The sequence below is a fragment of the Ischnura elegans genome, chromosome 7 (assembly GCF_921293095.1).
Source record: "Ischnura elegans chromosome 7, ioIscEleg1.1, whole genome shotgun sequence".
NCBI classification, from domain to species: Eukaryota; Metazoa; Arthropoda; class Insecta; order Odonata; family Coenagrionidae; genus Ischnura; species Ischnura elegans.
The window spans coordinates 95,827,609-95,845,249 of NC_060252.1; the positions used below are offsets into that span (position 1 = coordinate 95,827,609).

The 17,641-nt window shown below is 40.0% G+C and overlaps 1 protein-coding gene across 2 annotated transcripts in view; it reads right to left on the reverse strand.

The window, feature by feature from the left end:
• LOC124162496 (paired box pox-neuro protein-like) overlaps nt 1-15,616 on the reverse strand; it is a 281,621-nt gene extending 266,005 nt beyond the window's left edge. For both annotated transcript variants that reach the window (XM_046539055.1, XM_046539056.1), the window contains exon 1: nt 14,008-15,616. In XM_046539055.1, coding sequence (XP_046395011.1) covers nt 14,008-14,212 — 205 coding nt within the window. In that variant the 5' untranslated portion in view covers nt 14,213-15,616. The remainder of the gene's footprint in view (nt 1-14,007) is intronic.
• Nucleotides 15,617-17,641: the final 2,025 nt, after the last annotated feature.

A 17,641-nucleotide genomic window follows, 5' to 3' on the forward strand; every position in this document is an offset into this window, starting at 1 on the left:
CATCATTTTTCTGTCGCGCCACATTTCGAAAGCTTCTATCCTTGCTCTCTCCGCTGATGTCATTGTCCATGGCTCACTTAAATATAGGAACATATCCCACAGAAATCATCTATAAAAGATATAATTTGCCGAAGATCAGGAATGGAAATTCGCTTTTACCCCGAACAATAAGGGAAATTAATTGTGATAGGCGGATCTTCGTTAGAGCATTTCCTTTTTATTATTAACGGTTGGTTTTCTAGCACCACCGACATACGCCAATCGAGGCGACTTGCGGGGCAGTATGAAGATGCAGATAGATTTCTAGCAAATAATAAACCGCATCGCTAGAGATTTTATACGAAGACGTACAAAAGATGTGGGACTGTGAAAAAATGGAAAATGTGAAGTTCTGTACATCCATGAATAGACATAGAGTTATATTTTAAACTTACTGGGATATTAATTCTTCTACACTCTCGCCCTTCCCACCACCATTGTGAGAGGCAATGGTCAAAGAACTAATCATCAAATCCCAGAGGGTAGCGACTCCAATATTAAACTGAAATTACTTCACTTTTTTTCAGAATTCCCAGGCAACCGTCAAAGTTTTCATTCTGCTTCAGTACGCATTGTACAGTGTATTAACGCATATTCAACAGATGAAACGTATGATAAAAGGCTGAACATAAAACAAATTTAATTCAAAATACTTATTGCATGAATTTAACCAGTTTTAAAGCATTGCGTGAATTATATTACACGGAAAATACTAGCGAACCATACCGCAACTTTATAAGAAGCGCATTATCTCAGAAAGAAACACGTAGTTCGTTCTGAAGTGAGTCACGATTAGCCATATATGAATTCACAGATTGATTGAAAAGATCGAGGCTTCGAAATGGCACATAATATCTCAGAACGAAATTATCAAATATCGATCAAATCGCTATGGATAAGGGTACGTGAAAATAATAACAGAATACGGTAAAAAATGATATTTCTTACAGCTGTACCTCTGATTTTCCCTGGAATTACATGCATGATGAATTCTAAGCTTTTCCATACAATTCAAGTTTTATGTAAGAGAGACAGGATTATTTCATCTAAATAAATCCATTAAAACATATAAAGAAGTGAAAAAATATTAATTCATGAAATTTTTTTACGTTTTTTCATCCTGCCACAATAAATAAAATGAATCGATGTTACTAGCGTTGAAACAGTGAGAGAGTAAAATTGTAAATTAAGCGCAAACTCCACGCTAGTTACGGTGGGAAACTGGAGGGGATTTCGCTTCCTCGAGTGTACCCGCGGGGCATTCATTCTCTGCGCCGGGAGGTACCAGCCTCTCCGCCGGGGAAAGAAACTTCGCCGCAGCGCACTCACTCTAAGCCGGCCGAAGCATAGACTGTCGTAAACGAAAGTAAAATAACAGAGAGAGACACAAAGGCTTATATTCCCGATGAAAAAATCAGCTGACTCTCCAGGTATTCAAAGAAAGATCTACCAGCTTTCGATCAGGTCTACCTACTCCCAATCACACCGCCAAGACATTTAATTCCACAGAGAATTACAAACTGTGCTTTCAGAACAAGATATTGACGTTTCAAGTCCACATTGCGGCTCAAAAGACGGATGTCGTGGTTGCTAAGCGACTATCGGGTTAGAAAACACTACTGAATAGGTAAACGCTTGTGACATCTGGCACGATGTGGTGGAAATTGCTAATATTAGTTAAATATGGTATTGCAATTTATCCACTGAATTTCGTTGTTACGACGTTTTAAAGTTCCACTTGAATATGCACTTGAACATGCTGTTGTGACAACGAAACCCGTCTTGCGAAAATAAATTCAGTGTTAACAGTGCAATATCATATTCAAATAATAAATTGGTTGAAAAGGTTTGAAACCCCTATTTCAGTAGGTGTAACTTTGAGCCCGCATGAGTGAATGGCTTTACCTGCGGTGACTTGAGTAAGAGACAGATTTTTCGAAAGTATGGGCAAATGAAAACGTTTGTCCCCAGAAAAATAAAGGATGGGTCCTTACGTAAATTTCATGTTGCTACCATTCCCCAAATATCCTCATGCATATGCTACAGATAATATTAACGTAAAGGTGACAGATGAAGTATCTGGGAGTTGTAATAACTTCGAACCTATCGTGAGGGACTCATTAAAAATATTAGTGGCAGAGCACTTAAGAATCTAGGATTCGTCAACAGTTTTGTAGGATGATTGTCGGATGAAAAAGTGAAAGGGCGGTGCTTTGTCGCTTTCGTCTGGCCACAACTTGAATATGCAGCGGGCATCTGAGATCCAGCACAGAATGACTTAATCCTTGAACTTAATTAAATACATAGGAAACCAGCTACAGCCGACAAATACCACCATGGGCGCACAAACAGCATTACAGAGATGTAAAACGAATAAGGCTAGGAGCCCCTAGGGACACGGAGGCTTAGATTGCTTGAGCAGATGAAAATATAAATCTTTTACAGAGTCACGGAGAACATAATATCATTATATTGAATACATTATGCATATATTTAATAATTATTTGCGTATTTTATATACTATATATCATAACCTCGCTATATTTAAGGTCCGACAGAAACTAAAATAAAAAAGAAGAACTTTGTGCTTTCATATTAATATTTATTCACAAATTTACGACCATGGTTTCAACGCTAGACGTCATCATCAGGACACGTCTAACGTTGAAACCATGGCCGTAAATTTGTGAATAAATATTAATGTGGAAGCACAAAGTTCCTCTTTTTAAATTTAATAATGAATCGCTTTCACAAAGTTACGCCTCAAACAATCAATTTTTTCCGACGGAAACGATAAATTGAGAGAGATATTTTGCCGTGGGGATAGGATTGGGAATCCGTTTTTCCCCCGCACAATAATGGACTTCAATAAAGGCTAGGCGTGATTTCGTTAGAGCATTTCCTTCTCATTGGTAAACGGCTCTTGTCATATCACCATCCACCATACGCCCATGGAGGCGGCTAGTGGCGTAGTATGCAGGAGTAGATAAAGAGTATAGAAGAAGTAGACTCAGAGACTTAGGACGTATATTAGCTTAAAATTAATTTGAATCAATTTTGAAACACGCCACCTTGAACCTCATCTAACATCGAAAGGAATTGCGTCATGAAATTAGAAAACATTCCGTCGCAAAAAGCAATTGCGACCGAGTAAAAAATAAGCATTAAAAAATTTCAATTGATAGTAATGCGAAGACAATCCAACAAAAGCACGGATTTACCATTTCACCTCCGAATGGGAGGGGATAAGAAGTCATTGTAATTGCCAGAGATTTAGAGCATTTCAAAATATTACTCGATGGATTCCAAAGAATGATTTAGGTATAAAGTAACGCTAATTTTCAGAGGCAGATGAAACCGATGAAATAGCCAAATGATAGCGAAATACGCTATTACGCATTGGAAATTATAATCCGTCAAAATTATGCTAAAATAAACACAACACCTTCATAACTTGCGTAATTTCGAAGTTTGCATTCTGATACCACTCCAAGTTCTTTTAATCCGATCAAGACGGTTTTAAAACAGTAAAATCTACATCACATAACCAAGAATGCGACGAGAACTCACCATAGTAACAGAATAACTCACCAGAGTTAACATAACTGAATAGGGAAATCACATGCATTAATACTATCCTCTCTATCATATCATGAAATGCATGAAAATTTTGATCCTGAGAGCGAATGAACTCAATGATATGATCAAATAAGCATGGGTGAATGGTTCCTCAGGCTAGTTAAACTCTTTTTCCGATGTCTATGGAAACACTGTATTTTAGGGGTGAAATTCGGGATTTTTCTAAAGTAAGTTTCCTGGATATCAGACAATTACTAATGCCACTTATTTTTTATCATAGCTCGACTCGGGTTTCAATGAATAATCATCATCTTCAGGCGCAAATTATTAAAGAAAATGAATATGATGATTATTCATTGAAACCCGGGTCGCGCTCTGATAAAAAATAAGTGGTATAAGTAATTGTCTGATATCCAGGAAAACTTATAATGGAATACCACAAAGTGAATCAAGAGATAGTGATTTTTTTCTAAAGTGTCGTTGACATATTTATTTTATTTATTTACTAAAGGAGTTCCTCGGGATAATCATGCACGATTCTAAAATATTCAATAAGAACTAAAAAAAAAAGAACTGGTGTTCATTTTTTGCCAAATACGCCAATCCTGACGAAACTTTAATCAATATTAAGAATGTTTTGCAGAAAACTGAAATGTTGGGAAAAAGTTGTGAAATTCCACTTTATACCAATGATCGCGAGTACAAATTATCCAACATTATCTCGACTTTATGAAGAACATAGAAGCAAGCTTTTGAAAGGCCAAAGGGGGTAATTGGTTTCCCCCAATTCTTTACAATTTACTCCAAAAGAACACAAAAAAGGAGTGTCGAAATTATATATTAATCACCTGTGATTGAAGAGCAGGCTAACTAACAAAGAGATGATAGAGATTGAGTGAAAAAAGTAAAGTTGTTAAAAATATTACATTTCTGCCGGGAAAAGCAAAAAGGGATGAATGTCAAGAGACCTAGTGCAGCATTGATTTTTTGCAACTACGAGTCACATAAAGAACTCAAGATTTGCGGTGAAAAATATCTATCAATACCTAAGTTTTGGGAATAGGATACCAGTAGCCACCAATATGACGCCGACCTGTTGGGGGTTCTTTGATAATATCTAGGTTGCTGCTGGGTTCCATATCCACCTTCTGGATACGAGAAACCAGTGTTCTACCTAATGTACATTCACATTAACACTCCTATTCACTACTAAATAATGCGCTATATTCACCAATGAAATTGCATGAAACGCATGAAAATCAAAAAAGAAATATCTCGCTTTAACGTTGCAAAATAAAATTTCCTGAATATACGTTCTACTTCCATTGGCCTATTTTACCAGGTCTTTCTGACTTCAACTCTACTCTTCCAGCAATCACATTACACCTTCGCAAGCAAATGCACATGCCCCATTCACAGACGAACGAGTGATTCTTCGACGTATCTGAAAATATTTCGTTCAATGGCATAAGGCTCAACTATGTGGAAGTTGATATTTGAAAATGAAAAGAAGACTTCGTTGACTTCCACTGGTTTATTTCCTGGGTACGACAAGTTTCGATCCAAAGAGGTCATTATCAACTACAAAAAATTTGAACATTAAGACTCCTTCCACCCTCTCCCCCATCTCCTTCAAGGAGTATATATGCTTGCTTAATATTCAAATTTGTTGTACTTGATAATGACCTCTCTGGATCGAAACATGTCGCACAAAGGAAATAATTCAGTGGAAGTCAACGAAGTCTTAAATTCATCTCTGAAAATATTTAATGAAAGCAGGCACACTAACCGTGTTAGCCAGAGAGCAGCCGGAAGGACAATAGCATAGCTCAGTAGGAGAAATTTCTGAAAATATTATGAATCTTGCAATGCAATCATAAAATGTCATTCGCAGTAACAGAAGTAAGTATTTGAAACACTTTTATAGACATTGTACAGGATAATGCCATTATTTGGGCATCACAATTCAGAACTGCACTTCCATTGAAATCCTTCATAAGCCTTTCCCTATCCTATCTGTCTCCGAAGTAGTCTTTACCTGGTGATTCATGTTGTCCTTTTGTTTTTGTAAATGTAATTATTGTTTTATACTTGTTATATTGCGTCTTCTTCCTCTAATTTATGTATTGTTACCTGGCCACTATAAAATGTTTATATGATATATGTGCTATATATAAGTATATGCTGTATGTGGTTCTCTTTCTTTAAAATAAAACAAATAAATCCTAACTCTTGAATTACGGATGCCAAAAACCAGACAAGACAGTATCCATGAAGAAAGCGGAATTTACGGCACCTGATGACAATGTCTCCATTCTTCCGGTGCTAAGGCGTCGCGTCGGTTATTGGTTTAAGACAACTGTTTCGCTGGCATTGCTGCCAGCAGCCATTAAACGGAAATGCTTCAAAGAAGTTCAACCCAGGATTTACTGAAGTCCTTCATTGTTCAGGGAAAAAAGAATAACCATACCTATCGGATTGGCAACATATCTCTCTTAATTTATCGTTTCTGTCGGACCCGGAGATATAATGAAAGAACATGATGTAGAATCTGAGTTTTTCCCGGCGTATGCTCTGCAGAAATATTTCTCGGGTTTCCCACCGGGTGTCGTATCGGGTTGTAGTTCCCAACGTTTCCATGACTAAGTCCGTCATCGTCATCAGGGGTTAATTAAAGAACATGATGTTCTCCTGGTCGCTCCGAAAGATATCTATTCTCAATTGCTCAAGCAATCTAAGCCTAGCGCGCAGCCTCTGAGGCCCCGGCCGCACCCGGCCTACTTCGTTTAACATCTGTGTAACTTTTTCTGTGCGCCTGTCACAGTTTGATGAATCGCGCAGCTTTCCAATGTATTTTATTCAGTTCATTGATTAAATCTTTCTGCGCCGGATTCTCCATGCTCACTGCATATTCAAGATGTGCACGAACGAGCGCGAAGTAACATCACTCATGTGCCCTTAGAATCTGTCGTTGATGCCCATCGATCCCCAAATTCTAAAATCAATATAAATATGGCCAAAGTAAATTACTTATCCAGGCGATATCTATACATAAAGTATGGGCCATTTTTATTTCCGAACAGCCATTCAAACATGATGGGTATACAGAAAACGGAGAAAGATATCAGATATAGAATAAATGACAAGAGGGTACAATATGATGAGTTACAGAGAAAATAGAAATTTCACCATGCAAACATCCAAAATGCGCTAATCAACTAATGCATCAACCCAAGAAATAGCTCCCGTTACATTTTCCTGTATCTGTCCGAGAATTCGTCCAGCCACGAAGTTGCACGGGTAAAACACATCGTATAAACACGGCTTCAGACAGAGGAGATACAAGAGAAAATTGTTGTGGAAAAGAGAAATATTAAGGGAAAAAAACCTGAAGAAGACCAAAAGATAATTAATTAAAAAGTAAACAAATAATGGCGATTGGAATAAGAACAGGACAACTCTTGCTTGGAAAACGTATGGCTGCATCTTATAATTGGAGTGTTTTGAATGATAGCTATGAGTACAGTGAAACATGGTTGATTAGTTTAAAATCCTCTACTCAGTACCCGGTTTTTCAAAAATTTTCTCCCTTGGTTTTGGACCCCGGTGGCGTAGCGAGGGGGGAGAGGGTCCGAATCCCCCGAAATATAAATGATATCAATGAGGGACCGAATAATATTTGTAATATAATTGCAATCGACAAAAGCAGAATAATGATTACGACAGACTTCAGAACGAGAATAGCTTCGATCAAAAGCAATGCCTGATCTTCAAACGAATTCTGATACGGAGAATAACTAATATTTTACAAAATAGTTTAAAATCATGGGCCATTTTTCTTTCCGAACAGCCATTCAAGTATGATGGGTACACAGAAAACGGAGGGAGATATCAGAAATGGAATAAGTGACAAGACGGTACAAGGTGACGAGTTACAGAGAAAATAGAAACGAAGAGTTGAGATGCACGTACAATTAAGTTCACACACAGAACTACAGCTAGAATTGTAAACAGTGGCAAAAATTGCCACTTATACAAACATCAGGAGGTGGTTGTGTGGTAATTTTTTGCAAAGTCCGCTAATTCATTCATTCTGATAGATTTTCATACATTCTGAGAGACAGGGACTCTCACCTTCTTAAACCGTGACCATAGTAGTCATTAAACTAACACGATACTTCAACAATAAAACGTAAATGGAAACAGAAACTAGCAGATGATATGGGTGTAGCTTCACCTAGATTTTCATCGAAGATTTCCCTTCGGATCACAAGCATCAATAAAAACCCATATGTTCTCATCCACACAAATTAGAAAGTAATTAACGTAGTATTGTCTACACTTTATACCAAATATGGCAATGTTCAATAAAATATACATAAATATTAGTAATAAAATTATAATTTCATTGTATATTTAACCAAATCCAGCCATCGAAAGGTAAGAAATGTATTTGAATGGTCCAATTTACCATCAAAACATGGTATATTTTATAGTGCCAAATATTTTGCCTTTTATTATCCACAAAAATGATGTATTTGCATATTAACATAAAAAGTCTCAAAGGACAAAAATTTATGCTAGTTTTGCAACATAGATTCATTATTTATTTTCGGGAGTGATATTTAATGACGTGGTTTTTCAGCAAGAGCGTTAGAAAACAATGTCTAGCACAATGTAACTGCAACCTGAATCCCTCGTTTTCGTTAAATTTAAATTAATATAAATCAGTCAATAGTTGGAAAATAATTACAACGTTTGGGATATTGAAAATCATACGTTCCTCAATAAGCCTCAAAATTATTAAAATACTATAATAATTTCGGAGGGAGCTGACTTTCAGCACGAAAATGAACATACATTCAAGGGAAAATAGCCAAGTTCGACAACTTCGACACATTGGTGCACGTATTAAAGAATTTAATCTAGAGTTGTGAAGGGCAATATTAGATGATGAGCTCTCAATAAACACAGAATTCAGGCATAGGATAAATTTCTACAGGCGGCTAACGGAGCGAAATTTACACAAATACGATTTATCTTGAAAGGGAAAATCACCGTAAAATATTGTGACTTTCACTTCACGAGGAATAAAAATATGTAAGTTAGATAAATGACAGTACTATACCGTTTAAAGCGTCCAAAATGCATTTACAAAAATAATTATTTTAGCATAAAAAATTCCGGTCGTTATAATTGTGAGTCGGGCCGTAACCTCTGTACTAACGGTAACGGAAAATGTGACAAATATAGCATCAAATTCCCTAGGAAAAAGACACATACATTACAATCAAAAATGCTGGAATAATGAAAAAAGAAATAATTGGATTCTTTGAAATAGTGAACTAATTAATTTCCTCGTTTTGAAATTCTTTCAAAAGTTGGGGAGATTAGTAGTTCATTCGCTTCGCTTAAATTACTGGAAAATATGTTTTAATAGCTCGCGCGTAGTATTTGTAGCTAAAGAATACGTTTTTAACAATTTAAAACAATGCCACTCGATGAGCCTTGTTTTCACTCATAGAAAACATAAAATCAGACTTGAATAATCGATTTCAAATGGTATAATTTCATGGTAAATCAATTTACGGTATACATTTGCATCTGCTTCAATACTTAGAATAACAGAGATGGTTTAACATTTGAATTATAACTTTATTTAGTTTTTTAAAGCAACGAAACGTATGCAGTAGAGATTTTATGGTCAAGTGTGACTATCGTATAGTCACATACGCGGATAAAAACTGAAGGGATAATTTCTATTAAAATTTCTAATCGACTTCCATACAATGCGTTCCTTTTGGATTTCCGGTAGCATTTTTCTCCACAAGGAAGGATTAGGCACTCATTCAGGCACGCTAAATTGCAAAGAATTGCTGCCGTGAACAAACCAAGTTCATTCAGCGGGCGAAGGCGACGTATAGAGTGAACTCATGGTGGAAATCAAAAATTAAAAAAATAATTCATTCTACATCTCAAGAGTGCTATTTCCCTGTAATAGAAATTTCCATGAGAATAAGATGATAGAAAGTTTTTGAAATGCCATATTTTTTTACCAGTAATAAGGTAATAAACGTACCCAATTGCATTCAGTATTTTTCCGTTTTCGCAATGGAAAGCGGTGAAAATTTCACAATTGAGATTATAGTGTCTTAGCTTTTAGCACTCAATGGATGTTATTTTTCGAAATATAATTATATTTTTGTATTTTTTTTAAATGAATTAGTTTTCGTGTAACATAATAGTATTACCACTGCTAAAGCTACACACGAGAACAAAGACGAAGCACCGTATGCCTGGGAGAAACCTCGAGGAGACCCAGCCATGCTATGAAGGCATATTTACTGGAAGGATATATCAGACGCGTATGTAAACACATTCATCAAAAAAATTTCACCATGCAAACATCCAAAATACGCAAATCAACTAATATGTAAGCCCAAGCTCCTGTTACATTTTCCTGCATCTATCCGAGAATTCGTCCAGCCACGAACTTGTGCGGGTAAAACGCATCGCATAAACACGGCTTCAGACAGAGGAGATACAAGAGAAAAATGTAATGGAAAAGAAGAAAGATTAAGGGAAAAGTCTCCTGAAGAAGACCAAAAGATAATTAATTAAAAGGCAAACAAATAAAAGCGATTGGAATAAGAACAGGAGAACTTTTGCTTGGAAAACGTATGGTTGCATCTTAGAATCGGAGTGTTTTGAATGATAGCTATGAGTACAGTGAAACATGGTTTAGACGTAAAAACCATGAAAAGAAAATTGAAAATACGGGTGGGACACTGGACGTATCCACGCGCATATGCTTGAGAAATGATTTTAATCGCATTTAATGTGGCAGGATAAATTATGCCAAAAACTACTGGAGAGTTAACGGGATATACCTAATGTAGACATGGAAACGAAGAATAGAGGTGAAATATTTCCAAATGTCTCGTCTCTACATCCCTTCATTTAGTAACATCTTTCTATCCAACAATCATTTAATTCATTCCTTAATCCCTCTTTATTAAACAAGCTTTTATAGTTTCTGGAAAATACAGACGCCATAGTATAGGCCGTACAGTAAAATTTCCAGGCTTGGAAGGCCTCCATTAACCTCCAAGTGCAATCTCTAAGCTGCTACAATTATGAGGCATGTAGGCAAATTTATCATTAGGAAGTGTAGAACACATAAAAGTCTAAACGTATCGAAAAAAAATAACTGGCGGTCTACAGTCAATGGCGGACTAAGGGCTGGTTTGCAACGACTGGTTTACGCTGACCGGTGGAGTAGCGGGAGAGGGGGGGTCCGGACCCCCCCAAAATATAAATGAATACTTACTTTGCATCACAAAAGAAAACCAAGCATTGGAAAATCGTGAATTTACAAAAGATTTCTTTGACAAATGAAGGTTTTTCGATTATGAAAAGTGCTTAGATTGGTTTAAAATCCTCTACTCAGTACCCTGTTTTTCCAAAATTTTCTCCCTTGATTTTGGACCCCGCCCCCGAACAAAATTCCTGGCTACGCCACTGAAGCTGACCATAAAATGATACAGCCTTCAACTTTATCTACAGATGATTCCGAAGATAGAAATGAAGTTCCAATTAGCTTCTGTATAATATCAAACTGCATGCTAACCAGAACTTTCAGCCATCGCCAGGCAAAGTTGAATGCTTTATCCATAATTTATGGTTAGCGCTAACCAATCGACTGTAAAAATATAAACAGTGAAACTTTGATAAATAATACCCTGAGAAAATCAGTATGCAAGAAATTCTGATTAAAAAAAACTCCGCACAATAAAAAGTTATTAAAAATGGCTAGTTATACTCCTGAACCTATTGAAAATAACAATCAAAATTGAATATGATTCCAACAATTTGCGATTTACAATGTAGGTAGAGATTTCATGATAAAGGGTTTACTATATCATTTTGCCATCATTAAATAACTTATATAGACTGTATATTTCAAGTAAAGCCATTTTTCGTTCGTGTAATTAAAATAAGCGTGACATATTACGTTGCCAAAATATAAGTATGGGGTAATCGCTTCTTATCCCCTGTTCAGCACGCGTGTAGCTAACTTCCCTAGGTTCCAAGGTAAAGTACTTCATGCCGCGCTTAGAGGGGAAAGGTCATAACCCCTAATGACCCTTTGCCGGCAAACAAACATTGGATAAAGAGTGAATCATACATAAAAGTAGATTGAAATGTTAACAGCGGAAACACAATAATTAGAACCTGAAGCAAATGCGTAGATACCATTTGAACAGCTCATGAGTTCTTTTGATAGACTTGTCATAAGCTAGATTTAAAATGGATTATTTTGTGCCAGTAGTTTTAGCAAAGTCTAGCGTCAAAAGTACAGAGAAATTGATTGCTAAGTTTGCTCTTTGGCTGATATTTTCTAACTCGAAAAAACTAAATTTTCCGTTGTTAATTTCAACAGTTGCTCCTAAGAAGCAACTAGCATATGTAGCGTTAAAAATGTACACATAGTCTAAAAAACTCATAACATTGGGCAAAACTAAAAGAAATCTATTATAATATTGCGCTCAGAATAGCATTCGAGTCAGTCCCCACCATCAATCATTTTTTGGATAGCGAATGCTAGGGCCTAATTTAGAGAAAGCGTCAGACCCTCAAGACTGGCTGAACTGTCTTTTTCGTAACGAAACTTGTTTAAAACTTACGTTACCATAAAGGCATTTCCATGGCAACGTGAAACATGAAAGCAGAAATGGATAGCCTTTGCAAGAGAATATAAATAAAAATACTTCATTTAAATCGCAAAATTAGGACCACAGATTCCTCTTCAGCATTTGGATCCTCGGGCAATCTCTTACATACATGCCTTCGGGGGAAACCTACAACTTAATTTTTTGCCAAGCGAGACTTTACTCTGCCGCTAACGAGGCAGGCATAGAGGATGAAACGTTCAAATTTGAGAAACTTGCAATTATTGACATAGGTCCACTACGCATACTTCTTCTTCTTCTTTACACGATCAGGCCCAGTGAACTGGGCGAAGTCTAAACCAAGGCTCTCCTCTCTTTTTTCTCCTGGATCTTTCCTTCCAATCATACCGGTCTACCATTCGTTGAAGATCCTCTATTCTGTATTTTTATTCACCTTTTCTTCGGTCTTAATCTTGGCTTTCTTCCCTCTGAGACCATACATCTTGCTTATTTAGGGCATCATTCGTTTTTCAACAGTGCCACATGTCGTATTAAATCCAAATTGCTGCTCTATAATAATTCCACCCATCGTATTGTCCCCATAAGGCTACAAAGCTCCCGGGGAAGTGTCGTTTTCTCCACTCTCCCATTAATTGGCCCTGAACTGGACCATTTTTTTCTTAACACCCGCCTCAAAAAAGGCAATAGTTTTTTCTTCTCTATTCACTCTTTCCTCGCACAATCAGGCATAGCAAAGGTGTTTGGATTAATATAAATAATGGCGTCACTCGCTGGGACGACTCATTGCATGTTTTCATTTTTCGATTGTGCCAACCTTGCATGGTTTTGCGTAGAAATATTTACCGTTTGCAAGATTTGCCTTTGTACAAATGTGGACGCACGAATAATTTATTAATAAGCGTTATATTTTTATGACCGTGTGGTGCGCTTGTGAGGACATTGTTGCATGCTGGTGACTTGTCACCGGCTGCCAAACACGCTTGAGGTGACCCGCACGGTACTGTGAAGATGCAATCGTATATTTACTCACAATTTAAAGATCAAAGCGTAAGTTTTCGGGATTAATGTTTCGCGAAAGGCGACCCGTTCGAGCGAGACTAACGCATCCTCTTCAAATAAGATTTTGAGTAAGGAAATTCCGTATCTTTCAAGCGTGTGGTCTTGATTGCTATGAATGCTTAAGTCTTCTGACTTCTTTTCATCCTTGTCGTCTTTGTATAACACCCTTGCGTTCGTAATTTTTTTCAATTATTGTTTATATATTTAAGATATCCTCCGGTCTTCGAAACCTATCTCTATAGGTGTCTTTATAGGATATTATTTCTTTAATTGCTTCGTTCTCTTTGTCCTCCAGATCGTCAAAATACTTCCTCGCTATTTTTCGCACCACCTCTTTGGCTGCACCCACTTAACTTATAGTGTACACCGCTTGGTTACCCAAACATTGCCTTATTTTAAATATAGATCGCAGGTGTCGTCTCTCCATTCTATCGATTTTCTCTTTGGCTAGTAAACCCCACCGCGTACAGAAATATTGACTGAATGAACGATTTGTATAATATCGTGCTTGTTGTTACCGGCGTGGCGTTGCTTTTTAAGATAGGGCTTAGGGACACCCGCGCGCCAATGTATTTTGATATTGTTTCTGTCAAGTTCTTTCGTATAAATACTTATAAACTAAATGGAATGTACTCACCGGTGGTGCAGTGGATAGGCATCGGCATGACGCCGTGCGCCTGGCTCAAATCCATCGCTGGCCTCCGAGCAGACGTTGGCGGCGGCGAGAGCGCTGCCGACCTGGGAGAGGAGGCGGCCGCCGAGGACGATGACGGCCTGGGGGAGGGCGGCCCGCCGCTGCTGACGGGCGAAGACGGGCCGCAGCACGGCAGACCCGCCGGCATCCTAGTGCCCCCGCGCCCAGGGGCCAGACACTCGGGCTCCCGCTAGAACGAAGACGTCTATCTTCACCGCCGGTCGAGCGGGGACGCTGGGATCTAGTTTCCCGCTCGACAACGCCACAGTGCGGGCGACGAAAATATTGCCCGTCCCCCAGTCACAGTTCCTTTATGTGGGAGAGAATTGAGGAGTGAAGTACTGTTTTGAAGTAGATCTTCAGCACTATCGTCCACGTCTACGACAAATCTTCAATATTCTCTGTTAACGTACACCGAGAGAGCTTGGATACGTTTAAAAAACAAAAATTGCTGTAGGTTTGAGTTTTGGAAACAAGTCCATCAGATTTCAGACTTTGCAGCGTTATTGCAGAGGCACCGCTTTTTCAAATTAGGCCGACATCACTTGGTTCACACTCCCGTTCTAAGTTTTCACTTATGCTTGGCAATAAGCATTAATTACGGCTCTCAGATGTCTCCGTAAAAAATTATACATCAAGTATATTCAGCGAAAATAAAGTTAGTTCCTCACACACACACCTGATTATATGGAACAATCAGTTCAGTTTTTATAGTTCAGCTTTCTGTTTTCAATTCAACTTCATACGAAAAACTTGCCTTCGATTCTATGCTAACTAACACTGGCCATAACGCAAACTCGCGCACTCGCTGGAATCTTCACTTGGGGTCGAGTTTACCGCACATCACCGTATCACTCAAGAATCAGCTGCGGAGTGATAACAACTGAGAATCGCAGTCACTGTTCACCCATAGGGAGCGCTTCGCCGTAACCATGGTCACACAGGTGCAGTCGCCAAGCTTCCGGTCACACATTCACCTCATTACGCGTCCCTCTTCCGGCCTCGCTAAAACACATGTCGATGTCCCGTCGACAACAGGAGGAGTCGAAAAGATATGCAAAAAATGTCGCACACACGGGTCTCATCAGATGAAAAAAGACGATATCACTCGAAGGGGGAAAAAATAGGAAGTAATTACTATTCACAAAATCCTGGCCGGGAGTCGAGTCACACCGCTCGCCGGGGTTCGCCCGAGTCACCTGCCGGGAGATCTCGGGTCCCGCGTCCGGGGTTTTTCCGAGCCGGGCCTCAGCGATGATATACGGCGAATCAGCGGGCGAGGAAACCCACACTCACTCGCGTTTGGATGCGGAGTGTGGGGGAGTTTGGTCTCTTGATCGGGCGAAAGGCGGGGAGGGGGGTCACTGCGGGGATGGGGATGAAAAAGGGGTGGAACGAGGGGCCCCTGGAGTGTCCCCACCAACCAACCCCCAACCTTTAGAAACACTGGAGTGGGCACTGGAGTCTAGTGGAGTGGGGGAGAAGAGAGAATTCACCGCATCAATTAGTTGGAATACCTCCCACCCCCAACCAACACCGCCTTTTCCAGAGGCTCCTTAATAGGGGGGGGGAGGAATGGGGAGGTCTCCAGAGAGAGAAATAAAAGGTAGAAAAAAAACAACTCAACGTCTGCCTCCACTCTTTGATAAAAACCTCCTCCTCACACCAACTACAACCCCCCCACCTCCTCCCTAACTACTGCCCCCGCCCCCGAAGACAAGCGGCAGCCCCCAACAGACCATCCCAAGAGGCTAGCTACCTGACGCCTCTGCTCCCGACTCGCTAACTGCACGGACAAGCCTTCCAAGCGTACACGCCGTCCCCCCCTTCCAACACAATCTCCCTCACACTACCGCCTTGAAGAGTCTCGTTCTCCTTCCTCCCCACCCTCCCGGGAGAGCAAACAAGGGAGAGCGGGGGAAGGTCTCCTCAAAGACCTATTCCCCCACCTTCTCTCAAAGCCCTTCCCTTTCCACTCCACGTATCTCATTTCCGCCCTCACTCCTTACCGCTGCACACGCTCCTTTTCCCGCCTTTTTGATACCCACACACACCACGGTCGAACGCGGCCTGAGCCGATCCTATGCCTTCCAGACGCCCATTCAACGCCCCATTTTCCTCGGGCGCGCTCCCATTGGCGGGCGGCGGGCCAATCGCGCGGGTCGGCGTGGGAGTAGAGGGGAGACTTGGTGGAGGGGGCGTGGCCTCCTCCTTCTCACAGTGGACAAAGAGCAACAGCATAAGGTGGGGAAGGAAAGCAAGGGGCTTGGGGGAGAGGGGAGGCACTTGGGCACACACTACTTACTACTTTTTTATACATGCATATCCATCGATGCGAGGGCGTGATTAGGAAGGTTAAACACCGCACAGAAGGGGGTGGAAGGGGGGGGGGGATTTTAATGATTGTAAGAAGGGTGTGGGGGAAAGATATATGGCAGAGGGTGGAGTTAGATGGGGCGGGATGATTTGACAGCTGCGCGAGACTGCCCGGGGCGAGTCGGGGGCGGATTTTTTTGTCCGCAAAAGCGTCATACTCTCCACTTTGCTTGCCCCCTTCAGTGAGGTTGAGGAGGGAGATTTTTCCTGCGTGCCGTGATGCGAGTAAAGTGGTAAATAGGAGGATGGCGGGTTGACTTTCGTGCACTTGGGCTGGTTCGCTTGCACGCTGGCGTCACATGGAGTCGTGTGCGAGCAGGGTCTCATCTGACCAATGGCGTAACGTGTATTAGGGGTTAACACAGAAGGGGGTTGGGAGGGGTTTGTAAAGAAAAGGGAGGTGACACCTCCCTTGGAGTTGTAGGGGGGAGAATATGATTTTTTTCAATCCTCACGACAATGCACCGATAATGGCGGATTGTTTCCATGGGCGATGCAAATGATGCCTCCTCTCCTGTAAGCACACCTCTCGTCTAGCACTCAACAGCTGTCGCAGAATTAGGTGGTCGCATAGCTACCTCACAACTCCAGTTACAACTTGAGTTTAACCGATTCAGGGGCGATATATTGGCAGTCCGACACATTAGATTAAAAAGGTAGTTTCATTTTTCCACATGTATTAAAGCAGTTGTAGGAGAGTGCGACCACCTCTTACTTCAATTTCCAGTCACAAATATTTGTTAATTCTCTTAAAAACCTCTTTCCAGATGCATTATTGCCACAAAGCAAATACAGTTACGGTCATCAACGTGAAGAGGCTCAATATCTTAGCCGACAGTAGCCTTAAGAGCAAATTACCGGGAGTTGCTGATCGTCGGCGAAGTGCTACCTCACTTTCTCACCTACTTCGTACATATCCGCAGCTTTTTTACGTAAAACCCTTTTCGGTGGCCCATGGCATCGTCAAGAATTGACACACGGTCTAGTGCTATTCGGTATAATTACCCCCACCAGAGTCGGTATATTAGGAAAAATTTCCCTGCAATTCAGGAAGATAGTACAACGGCTTTAAATTGGTGGAAATCAAGTATTCATAAGCGGACTGTATTTTATCTTGGTAATGTCTTTGAACAATGAAATGTGTCGTTATCGTATAAATCCTGTCGAAACATTGCAATATTTCTTTAAACCAAAGGAATAT